The sequence below is a fragment of the Trichechus manatus genome, unplaced genomic scaffold (assembly GCF_000243295.1).
Source record: "Trichechus manatus latirostris isolate Lorelei unplaced genomic scaffold, TriManLat1.0 scaffold00037, whole genome shotgun sequence".
NCBI classification, from domain to species: domain Eukaryota; kingdom Metazoa; phylum Chordata; class Mammalia; order Sirenia; family Trichechidae; genus Trichechus; species Trichechus manatus.
In genome coordinates, this window is record NW_004443973.1 from 5,786,968 (window position 1) to 5,802,852 (window position 15,885).

Here is a 15,885-nt window from a genome sequence, read left to right on the forward strand (position 1 = left end):
GGAATTTGACTAGTGCCGATGTGTTGGGCAGGATAGAGAGGTGGATTACATTGTGCTTCACTCAAAAACAGTTATGTTTATAGTACTATTTAAGCCCATTCAGGAATTTCATACGCTTTTTGTTATTTTCTTCCAAGGTTTTAACACTGATGCCTAGTGCTCAAATTAAATACAGATTTTGCCAAATAACAGGGCATACTATGAGGTTAGGTCGAAGAGGGACGGTTTATTATCTGGACACAGGACAGGAACTTAACGAGCAATGCGAATACAGAGATCTACTTAGTCACACCTTTTCCTTTTCACCTTTTAGAAATATGACATAGCAACTGACTTATAAAAGTAAAGCATGTGTTGCTTGGTTTTTTTTTAAATCCATTTAAGTTAGTCTTATAATTTCTGATCCCATAAAGTGAATCATGCCATGTTTCAAAAGATCTGTCCTTCACATAAACCTATGAGCACACATTGAAAAAATGATTTATTGTACATCTTTGCATTTCTTAAGGCATGAACAATGGTGTACAGACAGAACAGGTTCTGAGAAGCATCACGTCTTTTTTGACAAGGCCAGCACAAGCACACCACATCAAACAGACACACTTGAAGCCTGAACTGACTGACCGCTGTGGCCCAGGAGCTCCTCTGATAAGGTGATGGCGCTTCCAGACAAAGGACCAAATGCGTGGCTTATATGTCATGTTGCTTTGAACACTCTTGATCAGCTTTAAGCACCAGTTACAGTTTGTTTTCTTTACAAACTCTTCAGACTTTGGATTTTATATTCTACTCCTTTTATTCTGCTTTTCGAGGAGGATGTGGATGTTTTTAAGGAATATGGTTGCAGCAAAACAGAAAGGATCCAAAAGTGGTTAGGGCCTTGTCTAATGCACTTCTGAAAGTCCATTATAAAGATGAATAGAAAAGCAAATGGTAGGTTTTCAGTTGACCCACAAACCACGCTTAGCTATAAGAAATTAATTGTGCATAGTTACTTATTCATTCAGAGTGTGATATGTTGGCTAGCTCTACATTCCCAGTTTACCAAAGAACAGGGCTGTCTACTTTACTAAACCCAGGGTCTTTTCGCAGCTCCCAGTAAGTGTCCTTAGAAACCCAGACTTCTCTTTGATTGGCATTGATAACTTTTCTGTGAAAATATAAAAACAAACAGACAAAAATAGCATCAAGGTGAGGTGATAACTGGACCCTCTCCTGTGAATAAAACATGTACATATAAGCAGTACTTTTTTAGGCCAATTAGTGTCTTATCTGCTTACGGATGACTTGAATATTTTTGACCAGAAATGAACTCATTTTGTTGTAATGTTTGAAATGGAAGTGGGTAGGGTCATCAGGAGAGAGGCTGAGTGCAGGAATGAATCATCTCCAGGCAGGACTAGAAAGTGAAGAGCCCCAACCAAAGCACATATAAATATTAAAACTAAGAACCTCAGACCCCAGAGCCCAGACCCACTTGTGGGGAAAACCATGCAACATCAGTGACTGTAAGAGCCTCTGCTTGGTCAATCTTCAAAGCATGCACTTTAGACATCTGAAGGGCAAAGCTGCATTTCCACCTCTGGCAGTCAAGAAATGGCAACTATAAAGGACAAGAGGTTATCCTGAGCTTTTTGTCCTGGCTCTGGAAGGCAACAGATGGATTCAGAAACTAGATTAATCTGTGTGATGTATATATACAATCCTGTAAATAATCCATAATAATCACCCACAATAATACCACAGTGGGTCTATCTGTTCAGATTTAAGCTCCATGTATTAGAAATAAAATTAAATACTAATCAAGCTAGGATGACCTTGTGGGCAGTGGGGCCCCATCCCATCTTTGGGTGAGGGTGTGGGAACAAGTTTCTATAATTCTAAAGGGTGTAGCTGAAGAACAAAGAGTCTTCTGGACAAGATCCTCAGTCTCTTTTGTTGACCATGAAAAGAAAAGTGCTATAGAGGAGAATTTATTTTTATGGAAGCATCACGTCTTCCACTGCCAAAAGCAAAGTTACCAAAATTGGTTTAATTTTTCTACCTTTCAGTTCTCTGGATACCAAACTATTTGTAATTTTCTATTCACCTGGAGTTCCCCATTGTTTATGCATTTGCAAACCATTTACTTGCTATGTAAATGAACTGACTTACTTAAAAAATTTTGGTATATGTTCAAGGTTGTTTTCTTCCATGTATCGTCTTCGAGATCTCTGAAGTTCCTCTACTCTTTGTTTCTCTGCTGCTGCAGCTTCCAGATTTCCTTCTTCCAAAAATCTAAGCAAAGAGCAGTTGGTCTTTTACTACATTATCCTCTTTTCTGGGAAAAAATAATCTCATTTACACAAAATTACCCTCTGGTTGCTGTGAGTCTAACACTCTGGTAATGTCCTCTTACCCCTGCCCTAGGCCACGGCACCTCTTGTCTGTCCATCAATCCACATGCTTCCTGTCTATGTGGTCTGAATTATTGTGTATAGCAATAATTGGCAATAACTGGTAGGAGTGAAGGATAAGTGATTTGGTCCTTGAAGACTTTTCTGTGCCATTTGGGACTCTACAACTTGAGGTGTTCAGGATGGCTGGAGAGTCCAGGGTTAGAACAGCATGAAGTGACAAGTTGTGCTCCTTTTCCATATTATCAGAAAGTACTTGTTAACCCAAAAGAATTAAAAGTAGGGACTCAATCAGATACTGGTACTCCGACGTTCACTGCAGCATTATTCACAACAGCCAAAAGGCGGAAACAACCCAAGTGTCCATCAACAGATGAATGGATAAACAACGTGGTAAGTATACATACAATAAAGAGATACAATAAAGCCAAAGGAGAAATGAAGCCCTGATACATGCTACAACATGGCTGAATCTTGAAAATAGTATGTTAACTGAAATAAGTCAGACATAAAGGGACAAATATTGTATGATCTCACTTATATAAAATATCCAAAATAGGCAAATGCATAGACACCAATGTTTATTAGTGTTATCAGGGGCTGAGAAGAGGGGGAAATAGGGAGTTATTGCTTAAGGGGTACTGAGTTTTTGTTTAGGGCAATGAAAAACTTTTGGAAATAGTGATGATGGTTTCATAACATGAATTTAATTAATGTCACTGAGTCGTACACTTGAAAATGGTTAAAATGGAAAATTTGTTATATATATTTTACCACAATTAAAAAAATATGAAACAAAACAACAAGAAAGCACTTGTTAAAGACCAAAAAGTAGAGGAAGATAACTGACTGTCATCCACCTACTTTTGGAAAAACTGAGGTGGAAGGAGTTTTCCTGTTTTATTGGTGAGAATAAAACTGATGAAAAAAGAAAAAAACGGTAACAGTTGGAGAAAATTACAAAAGGCCAAAGAATAGGAAATGAAATTCAGGAAGAGAATATTAAAATAGAATTGAGAAAGAAAAAGATTAAAAAGACCCAATGGTGATTTGCAAATATTAAATCTCAAAATGAGAGCAAAGAACAGGAATATAACATTGTACTTCACTGTACAGGAAGTTATTGATAAATCTGAATGTCAAACAGTGAGACTGCATGTCTGGAGAGAGAGAAATGAATAGCAGAACAGAACAGCAGAACATAAGAGAACTGAACAGTAGAACATTCAATGCTGAAAACATTTTGGCAGAAGACAGATAAAGTAAAAAACACACTGGAAACCGAAAACTGATTGGCACAGGCCTGGGCAGTGTTTTGTTCTGTAGTATACTGGGTCACTATGAGTCGGAACTGACTCGATGGCACCTAGCAACAACATAGAAATTTTGGAAAAAGTAAGATGAATCCAGTAGGAATGAAAATATAGGACATAATGAGTACACAGAACCATGTAAGAATAATAAAAAAAAAGAATCAGAAGGTATTAAAGTACATTTCACTCATACCCTATGGGATCAAAACCATGTTGGGCAAATGCCAGGCTTTCATTTAAAGCATTTCTCAGTGCCCCTGTCACTTAATACTCTTATCATTTAGTTTGAAAGATACTCCATGTTACAGAGTAATAGGAGAAAAGAAGTTTAAACAAAGAAAGAAACAAACAAAAAACCACTGGGGGAGGAGCGATTTTGTATTTAGTGGAGAGAGAGTCCATTGAATTTGTAAACCTTTAGTAATTTTTTTTTTTTTTTTTTTGAGACAGGGAGGAGATAAAACTTTTTGTTGAAAAACATCTGTGTTATCTTCTGTGGGGAACTTTTTAGTTGAGAGAAACAATCTTCTGGTATGATCAACCTATGGATACTGCTTTACCCAGGGTTGTGATGGGTGTTAGCTGCTGTCAAGTCTGTCCTAACTCATGGTAACCCTATGTGTGCAGAGTAAAAATGCATTCCATAGGTTGTCAAGGCTGTGACCTTTCAGAAGCAGATCGCCAACCCTGTCTACCAAGGTGCCTCTGAGTGGGTTAGAATCTTTTGGCTAGTAGTTGAGCACTTAACTGTTTGTGCCAGAATGACTGAATGAATGAATAAATGATGGTGGAGAAGATGATCTCCATGACCTTTGTAGTTTCATGCCATGACCTATGTACATCTTAAATACCACTGCCGTCCTTACCTCTGATCTGGCCGGAATCGTGCATCTGTCGGTGGAAGAAGGTCTTTTAGCACAGGATCTAACTCATTAAGCTCAATAGCAAACCTTGTGAAGCCATAATAGAGCTCATAGTTGGTTGGCATGGAACCTGGAGGGCGACAGATGGGCCATTGCTGAGAGACAAAAAGGCTTACAGATCTCAAAGAACTGCCTTACCCGTGTGTTTCATTAATACCCACAGTAGTATCAAATTTGTACAGTCATAAACACTAGATTACACATGTTTTTCAAGTGAATTACATCAGTTATATTTTGCTGGGTGGGGAACTTTATGTTGATCATCAGAACTGACAGATTCATATATGTAATAATAAAATCCAGCTTTCAAAATAAAACTTTACACATATAGTAGACTCACCGGCTAAACTATTCCATAATTTTTCTTTCAAAAATTCAATAGCCTTACTAAATGCAAGCTTGATTAACTATAACCATTAAGATTTCACCAGAAATGCTTCTTATTTACTTCCCTTTAGAAAAGGAGAACATGGGATGTAAATTAATATTTACTGGCATTTTTTTAAATTGTGTTTTAAGTGAAAGTTTACAATTCAAGTTAGCCTCTCATACAAAAATTTCTACAGACATTGTTATGTGACCCTAGTTACTCTCCCTATACTGTGACAGCACACTCCTTTCCACCCCAGATTTCCCGTGTCCATTCAACCAGCTCCTGACCCTCTCTGCCTTCTCATCTCGCCTCCGGACAGAAGCTGCCCATTTAGTCTCATGTATCTACTTGAGCTAAGAAGCACACTCTTCACAAGTATCATTTTATGTCCCATAGTCCAGTCTAATCTTTGTCTGAAGAGTTGGTTTATTGGCACTATTCAACTAACCCCCTCAAAGGCAAGATCTTTGTCTGCTCTGCCCACTGATGTATCCCAAGCTCCTAGAATAAAGCCTGATACCTAGTCAGTAGTCAATAAATACCTGCTGAAATGAATGAATGAACTGCTCTACTGGCAGGTTATTTAAATGCTCATTGATGTCTCTTAGGAAACCAACACCTAATTTTAAAGTTAGGGATTAACTGGCAAATTCCAATGAGAATAAATCTTTTGTAGATACTTGTTCCATTTATACTTGATAATCAATTACGTGCTAGTGAATTACCAGAACTCTTTTAATGTCTTTTGTTAAATGCCAACATATTGCTGTGCAAGTGAAAAGATCACTTACTCTGGTGAGTTATTAAATTTGAGGATTATAGATGTTTGCAAGCTTTCCTTTGTTTAATTAAAACAGAGAATAAATAACATGAGGAAGGATTTAAGTCTGATTTCAATTATCTAAACTGTTTAATAAATACACCTAGCTTTTGAGATGCAGGCATTATACTTAGAGTGATTTTACATGAAGCCAAAATCTCTGACATGTGGCCAGAAATTTGGCCTAAATTTTACAACTTCCTCCTATCAAATATTGGGACTTTTGTAACTTCTATGTTAAGTATAAATGTAGCTATAGCTGCCTTTATGCACCTACATTTTTAACCTCACTATTAAAGAAAACATAAGGTGAATGGCATGGGATGATCTGACATTCACTCATGGTGCCCTTCTGGGGCAGGACATTCATTCGAGTCTCACCTGGTCTCCAGATGCACTTTGCAGAAGGGGCCACGCCACAGTAGAGCCCTTCATGCCACTTCCCAAACAGCCGGTGAACCACCTTTCCCTCCTGATCCATCACAACGCCCTGGACTTCATTCACATTAGAATTCCAATAATTCACCTGGAAAAATCAACCCCCAATTATGACTCCCAATCTCTTCAACAACTCCAATCTCTACAACTTCCGTATGGTAAATTTTCTTAACCTTGAAGTTACTCATTCAAGCCATTTCAAGAAATGTATTAAAAATGTTTTTTTACAGAATGGTGGCTTTCTACTTTCAACTTTTAAGAAAGGGATGATCTCTACTCTGTGCTATATCATGGTAGCATAAAATACAGAAGGCTCAGGTTCTAACCTAGTACCTAATAGCAGTTTATAGGCTGGTAATTTCTTCCTCAGATCCTCCTGTCTTGTATTTTCCCTTTGCTCATGGATTTTAATGAATTTCAGCTGGCAATTTTGCAGAAGTGGTTTGTAAAATAATCTTCCCAGTATTTGTAAATGGTTAAATTTTATCCTGAGGACCCTGCTCTGGCCCTTTTCCAGCCATGCCCCTCCCAAAGGGGTGAGAAGTCTGTGGGAACCTACCCCCTGAAGCCCCTGATCCCCCTTCTAGATCAAGCCCTAAGTACCCAGGACTCTTGAATTTCCTGTCCAAATGGCTCAGAACTTATTCCACAGCCTGTACAGGCCTTTTTCTTGGATTCATCCACACAAGGGCAAACGATCCACCTGTGTGTGTACCTTTAGACCTGAGGAGTGGTCAAGAGGTAGCTGTTTGCAGGGAGTGTGGACAGGGCTTAGATGTGTGAACTGGACTGCCAACACGTGTGTGTGAGGTCCCTTGCAGTGCAGGACAGAGCTGGAGGTGGCAAGAAAAGTGGGGAAGGCTGTGGGCCAGGACTGGTTCACTCTGTGTCACCATGCTTCCAGCACGGATCTCTAAAGTGTCTAACCTGGCCTTGTGGCTTGCGATAAAAGGTATATTTGTCAAGGTCAAAGGACAGAACATATTTTCTTTGAAATTTTGTAGGCTTAAAATAGATATTTTAAATATTTACACACATGGTATATAGGAACCTCCATTTGTGCTCTTGCCCTGGGCTCTGCAAATGTTAGTGGCAGGCTTAATTGGAATTTTCTCATAGCCCACAAAACCAAAGGCACACATGTACTCTTATCACCAAATCAGAGCAAATAATGATCCCAGATCTTCATTTCTGAGCCATCTAATGAGTCTATAAGAAAAAAAAAAAAGAACATCTAGAGCTAAAATAAAGATATTAAATTAAAACTAATATGATCTTCCAATACGGTGTAAAAGGATTTAACTAAGGGTCCAACACTACCTGTTTACCGTATGAGAATGTGATCATGAGGGTTCATGTACCACAATGGAATTTTGTAGCACACCTAAACAAACATGGAGATGATACTGAGGGAAAATGGTGTTTTGTGAGCATTTCTATCCCAAACATCTTTTCTTGTTAATAAAGGTAATCTCTTTGTTGGACTTATTTGGACTGTAATAGTGGCATGGCTGGATAAGGGTTGTGGTGACTGGTAGCTCTCATCTACATGGCTGCTCTATTCAACTTGACAGAAATTGCCAGAAAATGTTACATGATAATTAACCCATACCCACTGCCATCGAGTCAATTCTGACTCATAGTGACCCTACAGGACAGAGTAGAACTGCCCCATAGGGTTTCCAAGGAGCACCTGATGGATTCGAACTGCTCACCTTTTGGTTAGCGGCCATAACTCTTAACCACTACGCCACCAGGGTTTCCACATGATAGTTACCTTAAATAAGATCACCTGAATATGCTGTAATCAAGCAGGAATAGAAATAGAAATATAAACCAGAAGACTTGTTATGGGCAAAAAGTATTTACTGGGATTTTGCTTATTGAAATGCTAACTTGCTGCTTAAAAAAGAAATCATTTGTGTTTTCTGTTTTGAGATGGTGCTTAGTTGAACCTCCCCACACATCGAGATGCCTACATGCCTCAAGCAACTCCATCAGTTGGTTCTGCTTTCTCATCTAAAATGTCCTTAAGCTCCAAAGATATAGGACAAATTCACAGGACAAATTCACTTGCTGCTGTTTAAAGGTAATCGTTACACTTTTTCTTCAGTAAGTGTTTATATTATTTTTCCTACACTGTGTTGTATGATGTTACTTACCTTGACAAATGTGAGTTTGCAAATGCAAACACTGCTTTTGGTATTTCTGATGGTGACTTCTCCATAATGCTCTATCCATCTCCTACCACTGAGAATGTTGTGTATGCATGTGGTGACTTTATTCCACACATAGAAATCTCCATATCTGGATGAAAAAAGAATGTTTACATTGGTTAAAAATAGTGAAGGTTACAAATAGGTATTACTGTTTATACTAATGAGAATATTCTGTGGTCAAATCTTCATTTGCCTCATATCTTTGTTGGAATTATCTATGTAGTCACAGATATTTTTAACATGATTCATTCATTCAAGGAAGACTTTCTAAAGGAGGTGAGATTTGGTCTAAGATTTGGTGGGATGGATAGAAGGGTATTATGGGCTGGGGAAAAGCATCAACAGAAGGCACAGAGGCCAGAAGCGCACAATGCATCTAGGGACCTGTGAGTGGTTTGTTACAGGTAAGTGGGTGTGACAGGTGGCAAGGCTGGAGAGATGTGCTGAGGCAGAACAGGGAAGGCCTTAAATGACATACCAAGGAGTCTGCATTTACCTTGCAAGCAATGGGGCACTGCAGAAGGATTCAAGGTAGAAGACAGGCATGATAGGGTGTGCATTTAAGAAAGATTACTCTGAGAATATTGTTTTGTATTTCAAGTTAAGACCAAAGATGTGAATACTTCTTCGGGAAAAGACTGACTAGCATAACCAAGATGGCACAGATCTAATGCAAATTTTGGGGAGTAAGGTTATGAGAATTTCTGCCAAGGAATGAGATGATGGCTTCAAATCACATTTAGGTTTGCATACTATGTATATTTTCAAATAAAATGAAATGCTTCTAAATCCCTATAAAATTAATAAATTTGTATGATGCAGGCACCATATATACACCTGAGAAAGATTTCTTTCTTCTTTCCAAATTTGCAAATACTGGAAGTTTATTTTGTGTTCCTGGGGATACTTCCTCCCCCTCCCCTGCCTCCACCAACCCACCAGCAAACTCTGTGATTTAAGTGGACAAAAACAAAACCTATCAACCAAAGAAAGAAAGAAACAAAAAAAAAAAACAAAAAAAAAAGTAAACCAAACAAAAACAAACCCTCGGCCTCAAAGAAAACCTAATTTAAAAAACTCAATTAGTTTTAACAGCCTTATAGGCTACGATCTCTAGAAAACAACCATAAAAGCAACCCATTATTCGTTCTTAACAAGATAACTCAGAAATTAAAAAAATAATCCCTGGATCTAAGATGAACTCAAAATTGAAATTATGAATTGTATAGAAAAGAAATGACCGAAAAAGGGAATGTTTCACATAAAATGCAAACTAGCACAGTGACTGGGACATGGTAGGTACCTGCTGTTGACTGATGAATGAGGATCTAAACAGACAAATAGGTAGCTTTGATGCATATGCTAACATTGTCACTGATTTTTGGGGTCCATTCTCAAAACTTTGGTAAAGTTAGCAAAAGTTTCGAGCATATACAGAAACGAACACTTCGTACATTTTAGGATTTAAAAATTTCATTTCTGATTATAAAAGTAGATAAGAAGCCAAAAGGAGGATGAGAGCAACCTACCTGGGAAGCATGACATTCAGTGTTCCGACAGGCAAGATTTCCATTGACTTCCCCCAGAACTTGTTTTTCCATCTGATATCTAAACAACATAGGCAGAGGACAAGAAACATATACTCCATGTCTAATCACTTGTTCCAAAAATCCAACCTTTGTATTACACTTTACCTTTTACAAAGCACTTTTGTAATCAGAATTGATTCTATATTGTTTTAATTAATATAAGATCCTGAAGACACCCCAAGATGAAAAGATTAACTGTGAACTATGTTTCTCTATAATGCATGCTCCGTATTTGCTGTCAACTAATAAAATTGAGAAAAGCCTGGAATAATGTGTGTGTGTGTTATGTGTATTCACATACACATATATACATAGACTGTACTATGCTTTGGAGCCCTGGTGGCACAGTGGTTAAGAGCTCTGAATGCTAACCAAATGGTCGGCAGTTCGAAGCCACCAGCTGCTCCATGGAAACCCTATAGGGCAGTTCTACGATGTCCTATAGGGTCACTATGAGTTGGAATCAACAGCAACGGGTTTGGTTTGATTTGGTTGTACAGTGCTTTAATGTCCAGGTAGCAATATATGTTCTTATAAATTTTCACTAAAAAACAGAAATAGTTAACATACGTATCACATATCAGGTGTATAGCAATTGCAGTATGGCAGTACCATTGATTTATATACTTATTTTTCCCCATATGGAAGAGTTATATGATTTGGGAGAAGAGTAAAAAAAAATCTCTAAATACAGATACAAAAGATTTATGAGAAAGTGGGATTAACTTAATGCACATGTTCCTACACTAGTTGTTAAGATACAGCCCCAGGGCCCAGCACTTTATCTCACATGATGATTTTATGTTTTCTTCTTAAAACTCAGATTTACCTGTGTATTTATAACTGCTCAGTCCCATTTTCATGAACTATGGGAGCTTAATGCTGTCTTCACAAAATTTCTGAATCTTTGTCATAACCAGGAAATGATTTACTTTCTTATTTTGCAGTAAGGTATAGTTATGGTGCTCTATCATTTTGTGTGTTTTGAGGAAATTCCCATGAGAAGAGTCACTCTGTGAGCAATGGAGCACCCTTCAAACTGTGAAGCAACTATTTATACCTAATGGTCAAATTTACCTATTTTTTCTTTCCTTTCCAAAAGGGTTTTGTAACTTTTCATTTTAGGGAAGTTTTTTAATATTTGACTGAACACAGGGTATTAAGTAGAGGCTTCAATCCAAACCTCTGAGCCTCAATGAGTAAAATACCAGAAACTACTGCAATGTTTATAAATCCAAATAAACTGTGACAACTGGTGATCTGCTCCAAAGCCTTCCTTCATGATGAAGATCTCTCTGTACACCCCAAGAAGCAAGCAGGCAACCTGTATAACCTCCATGGTACAGATGCAGACACTGAGGCACAATGAGATAAAGTGATAGCCTGGAGCTGGCAAGGTCAGCATGGACCTCTGCTGTCCCATAAGGCTGTGCCTGCTAGATGAACAATCTCATCTCTTAAATGACATACTTTCGTATTTAAACCAAGAAATGTAATTTCTCAAACTGAACTCAGTACCAACTGCCAATATTCACTAAGTTCAACAAGAAAAAAATCTAAACACAGTATAATGTACCTTTAGAAACGAGAAACTTTTTCACAGGCGTGTAAAGTTGATTTTCAAATTATAACTGAAATACAAACCTTGCCAAAACACAAAATTCTTCGATTCACAGTGACAGGCAGAAATGGGTGGATGATGGCTAACCTGGTAATTAAAAACAAAAAAAGAAGGCAACAGACATCAGTGTCAAAACTTCTGCATATGATAATTTTTTATACCATATATTGGCCACCCTGATACTCGATTCATCCATATACATTAGTGAACTATTCTCAAAATATATAAGTAAATTACTAAACCTTTAACTTTTAAGATGTCATGTTTAAACACAAACAATTTACCAACATTTAGGCAGATTAACTAAGTGATTTTTCTGTTAAATGGTATCATAAACCACCCAAAGCAGGTGGTTCCTTCCTACTATACAGAGACTTCACTGAGTCTAATGGGACTTACCTGTTCTGAGAAAAATCGGAACCCCTTGTCTTCTCTAATGCATTCATAAGTCTCCCCAAGGACAGGGTTGAATGGCTTACTTCCTGCTCTGAAATAGGTGGAGCAATATCCTGAAACTGCAAATGCAGCAATAAGAACCTGTTAAAACATTTAAGAAAGGAAAATAATATAGGAGAGACTATTTCCAGGTCTGTTTGTCCCTTATTACTCTAGATTTCACATGCTCCATGTCAATGGGCACCGATTTGATGGCCTTTGCTATTATTTTCACAGAATCTTCTGGAACTTAAGGGGGGGAAAATAAGTTAAAATGAGGTTCCCATTAGGGAACCAGCAAGCAATTGGGGTCGAGTGTTCTTTATTCATATATCACCCAAACTTCATGATCCTGAGTGTTGTGGGTTGAATCATGTCCCCCCAAAAGATATGTTCAAGTCCAAACCCCCAATACCTGTGAATGTGATCCTATTTGGAAATAGGGTCTTTGTGGATGTACTCAAGATAAGGTCACACTGGATTAGGGTGGGCCCTAATCAATGACTGGTGTCCTTATAAGAGGGAGATTTGGACACAGAGACACAGACACACAGAGGTTAGAAGGTGATGTGAAGATGGAGGCAGAGATGGGAGTGTTAATGTCTACAAACCAAGGAATGCCAAGGATTGCCGGAAACCACTCTCGGCTAGGCGAGAGGCATGGGATAGTTTCTACTTCAGAATCTCCAAGGAAATCAACCCTAATAACACCTTGATTTTGGGCTTCCGGTATCCTGAACATTGAGAGAATCAATTTCTGTTGTTTTAAGCCACCCAGTTTGTGGTCATTTGTTACGGTAATCCTAGCAAACTAATACAATGAGCATCACAGAGTTCAAATAACAGAAACTCCGGTGTGTGGGTTATGCCATTTGCACCATCACAGCACTACATATGCAAGAGGGCTGTGGTGCTGGTGATTTTCAGAGGGCAAATAAAGGTTCCCACAGTCATACTAGAATAAAGCCCAGGCCAAAGTACAAACAGGAAATTTTCTCAAACCAGAGTTCCTAAACAAATGGGCTATCTTGACATTCAGGAAAAGCTGATAATGCGGGGCTAACCAGTTTCCGGCAAGTCGATTCTGACTCATGGCGACCCCATGCATGTCAGAGCAGAATTGCACTCCATAGAGCTTTCAATGGATGATTTTTCAGAAGTAGATTGCCAGGCCTTTCTTTTGAGGTGCCACTGAGTGGGTTCGAACCACCAACTTTTCAGTTAGCAACTGAGTGCATTAACTGTTTGTACCACCCAGGAACCCTGAAGCGAGGCTAGGCATACATGCCTTAAACCTGTAAGGAATATGATCCCTTTACATCCTAAATTTAGAAACTCTCTAAACCAGAGATAAGTCACAAAGTATACTTGCAACTTTTTGGCCCTGTATGACTTAGACGGAAATGAACTCTCTTACCTATGCAGCAGGAATGTTATGCAAAAATCATGTCTCCAAATATATCATCCTAATGAATTCTGGCTTAGCCCTGGTGTAGGGTTGGCACTGTTTTGTGGCACCAAACTTATTACCATGCGCTCATAGGGATCGTCGGTTTCCGAGGCCTTGTCCAGGAGCTCACTGTACTCCATTTCTTCACAGAGATGTTGCAGAGTGTTGAGGGGCTCATTTAGCTCCACAGGCATAGAGACTTTAGAAAGGTCTTTACCAATGTTGTTCCTCAAGATATTCCACAGGTTGATGTTACTGGTGTCAGGACAGGGAGCTGGGAGGCACGTTCGGCGTCCATTTCGGAAAGCCCCTCCTGTAAGCTCCCCATTCAGGACTAGAAGAGGGAGAAAGATGAGAACCACAGTGAAAGACACTTTGCTTTTCTTATTTCATAAAATCAGAGGGAATTAACCCTTCCAATGGAGTACATTTCTTAAGCCTTCATCATGCTCTTTCAAGAATAAACTGAATTATTTCAATACAAGGTTGCTAAAAAATGTACAAATATCAGTGTAAAGTTTTTAAAACAATATTTTAAATACTCTCCAATATTATTTAAGAAAAGATAAATTAAATTTATAATTTATTTAAGAAGGATGAAAACTTTTGGGATGTGCAAGACTTAAAACTTTTTGCTCTTAACCATCTACTTAATACATTTTCAATCGTCTACCTCCACAGAGTTTACAAATATATTGAACAATCAGCTCAAACAGAACAATTAGTGAGAGGAAGAAAATGACTTCGTTAAGTCACCAGAGTGGTAATTTTGTATGTAGACAGAACAATTTGGAAGCTCAAATGATGCATACTTTGCCGAGAAATGTTGTCTGCAACGCTGGTGTTGTCTTCAGATATATTATCACTCACATCACTGATGTAAGACTCATCATCTGAAGCCTAAGGAAGGGAAAACAACAGAATGGATCAGAATTCTCATTCAGTCTTGAAAGCTCAGATAATTAAACACTTAAAAACAAGAAATTATTGTCCAAATGAAAACCAGAGATCGTAGTGTGAAATGTATTTGGCATATGTGCAGTGAACACTTGAGGTTCTACCATGAGGCAGGAATTATCAATTGCTAGAAAGCAGCCTTTGTCTTTAAGTAGCTATCTCCTTGTCTGTTTGTGGAGGCCAGTACATAAACAGATACATTTAAATACAATACAGTAAGAATGTGCACAAAGGAAGGCCCTGTGACTCCACCAGGAGTCAAGCTAGACTGCCTAAAGAAATATTCACACTGGGTGTTGGAGAATGAAAGGTTTCCCAATTGTTAGAGATGGAGAAGCACAGGAAGAAGGGAGAGTGTGTGCAAAGGGCAAAGACCACAAGAGAAACCTTTATTCCAGGAATGGTAAGAAGTTTAGTGTGGCTGGGATGGAGGGAGGAGAACAGGAAGAGAGCCCGGCTGAGAAGGGCTTTTTAAGCCACCATAAAGGCTTCACAAATAATCCCTATAGGTCTTTAAAAACCAACAAAAATGCAAGGTAATGACAGAGTTCAATTAGTTTTCAGGAAAATACTTGGCAGCAGTGTGAAGAAAACGCTAGCAGGGAAAAAGTCTCCAGAGTTATCTGGAAGGCAGAAAATAGGATACTGCATAGATCACGTTAAGAAATACTGACAGCTTAGAAAAGTCAGTGCCAAGATGGCAGAGTAGTTAGACACTTCCGGTAGACTCTCTTACAATAAAGCCCCGAAAAAACAAGTGATTTGATTATATACGGCAGACTGGGAGCCCTGAACATCAAAGGCTGAGTTGAGGAACCCAACTGAGTAGCGGGGAAGGGAGAGATGGTTTGGAAGCAGAGAGGAGTTGCCAGACCGGACCCAGGGAGAGCCTGAACCCTTCAGGCCTGATCAGCTCGGGGGTTAGCGGTGAGGCACGCAAACAGCCGAGCTCGGGAGGCGTGTTTTCCACACCAGAAGAGACCCAGCACCAGAGACTCTACACGGCCACCCAGAACCAGTGAGAAGCAGCCCTTCACGAAAGACAAGTACTTGCATACGGCTTAACGTGGGGAACAAAAACATCCCCCTTAGGGAAAACCTCTCTCCCATTTACCTCCCCACTCCCTGCTCTGCACTAGGTCCCCGATTAGCTTCAGCAATTGCTGAGTCCCCTGGGCTGGAAGTAGGATCCGTCACACGCCCAGAGCCATTCTCCCTGCCTTGGAGAGTGAACAAATTAACAAACAGGAAAAAATAAACTGCCAGCTCCCCTAAGCCAGGAACCCAGGGTAGGCACAGCTCCTTTGCCTAGGCACAGGCATAAGGGATCCACGGACTTTGAGTGCCTTTC

General features: G+C 39.0%; 1 protein-coding gene across 1 annotated transcript in view; it reads right to left on the bottom strand.

The window, feature by feature from the left end:
- Nucleotides 1-1,035: 1,035 nt before the first annotated feature.
- The window catches only part of OSBPL6 (oxysterol binding protein like 6), a 137,931-nt gene continuing 123,081 nt past the window's right edge, over nt 1,036-15,885 (bottom strand). Inside the window, exons 13-22 of the mRNA XM_023730493.1 lie at nt 14,390-14,477; nt 13,658-13,911; nt 12,092-12,229; nt 11,716-11,779; nt 10,012-10,090; nt 8,426-8,570; nt 6,207-6,351; nt 4,576-4,702; nt 2,155-2,277; nt 1,036-1,150 (exon numbers count right to left, since the gene is read on the bottom strand). Of these exons, the coding sequence (XP_023586261.1) occupies nt 1,042-1,150; nt 2,155-2,277; nt 4,576-4,702; nt 6,207-6,351; nt 8,426-8,570; nt 10,012-10,090; nt 11,716-11,779; nt 12,092-12,229; nt 13,658-13,911; nt 14,390-14,477 (1,272 nt within the window). The 3' untranslated portion in view covers nt 1,036-1,041. The remainder of the gene's footprint in view (nt 1,151-2,154; nt 2,278-4,575; nt 4,703-6,206; nt 6,352-8,425; nt 8,571-10,011; nt 10,091-11,715; nt 11,780-12,091; nt 12,230-13,657; nt 13,912-14,389; nt 14,478-15,885) is intronic.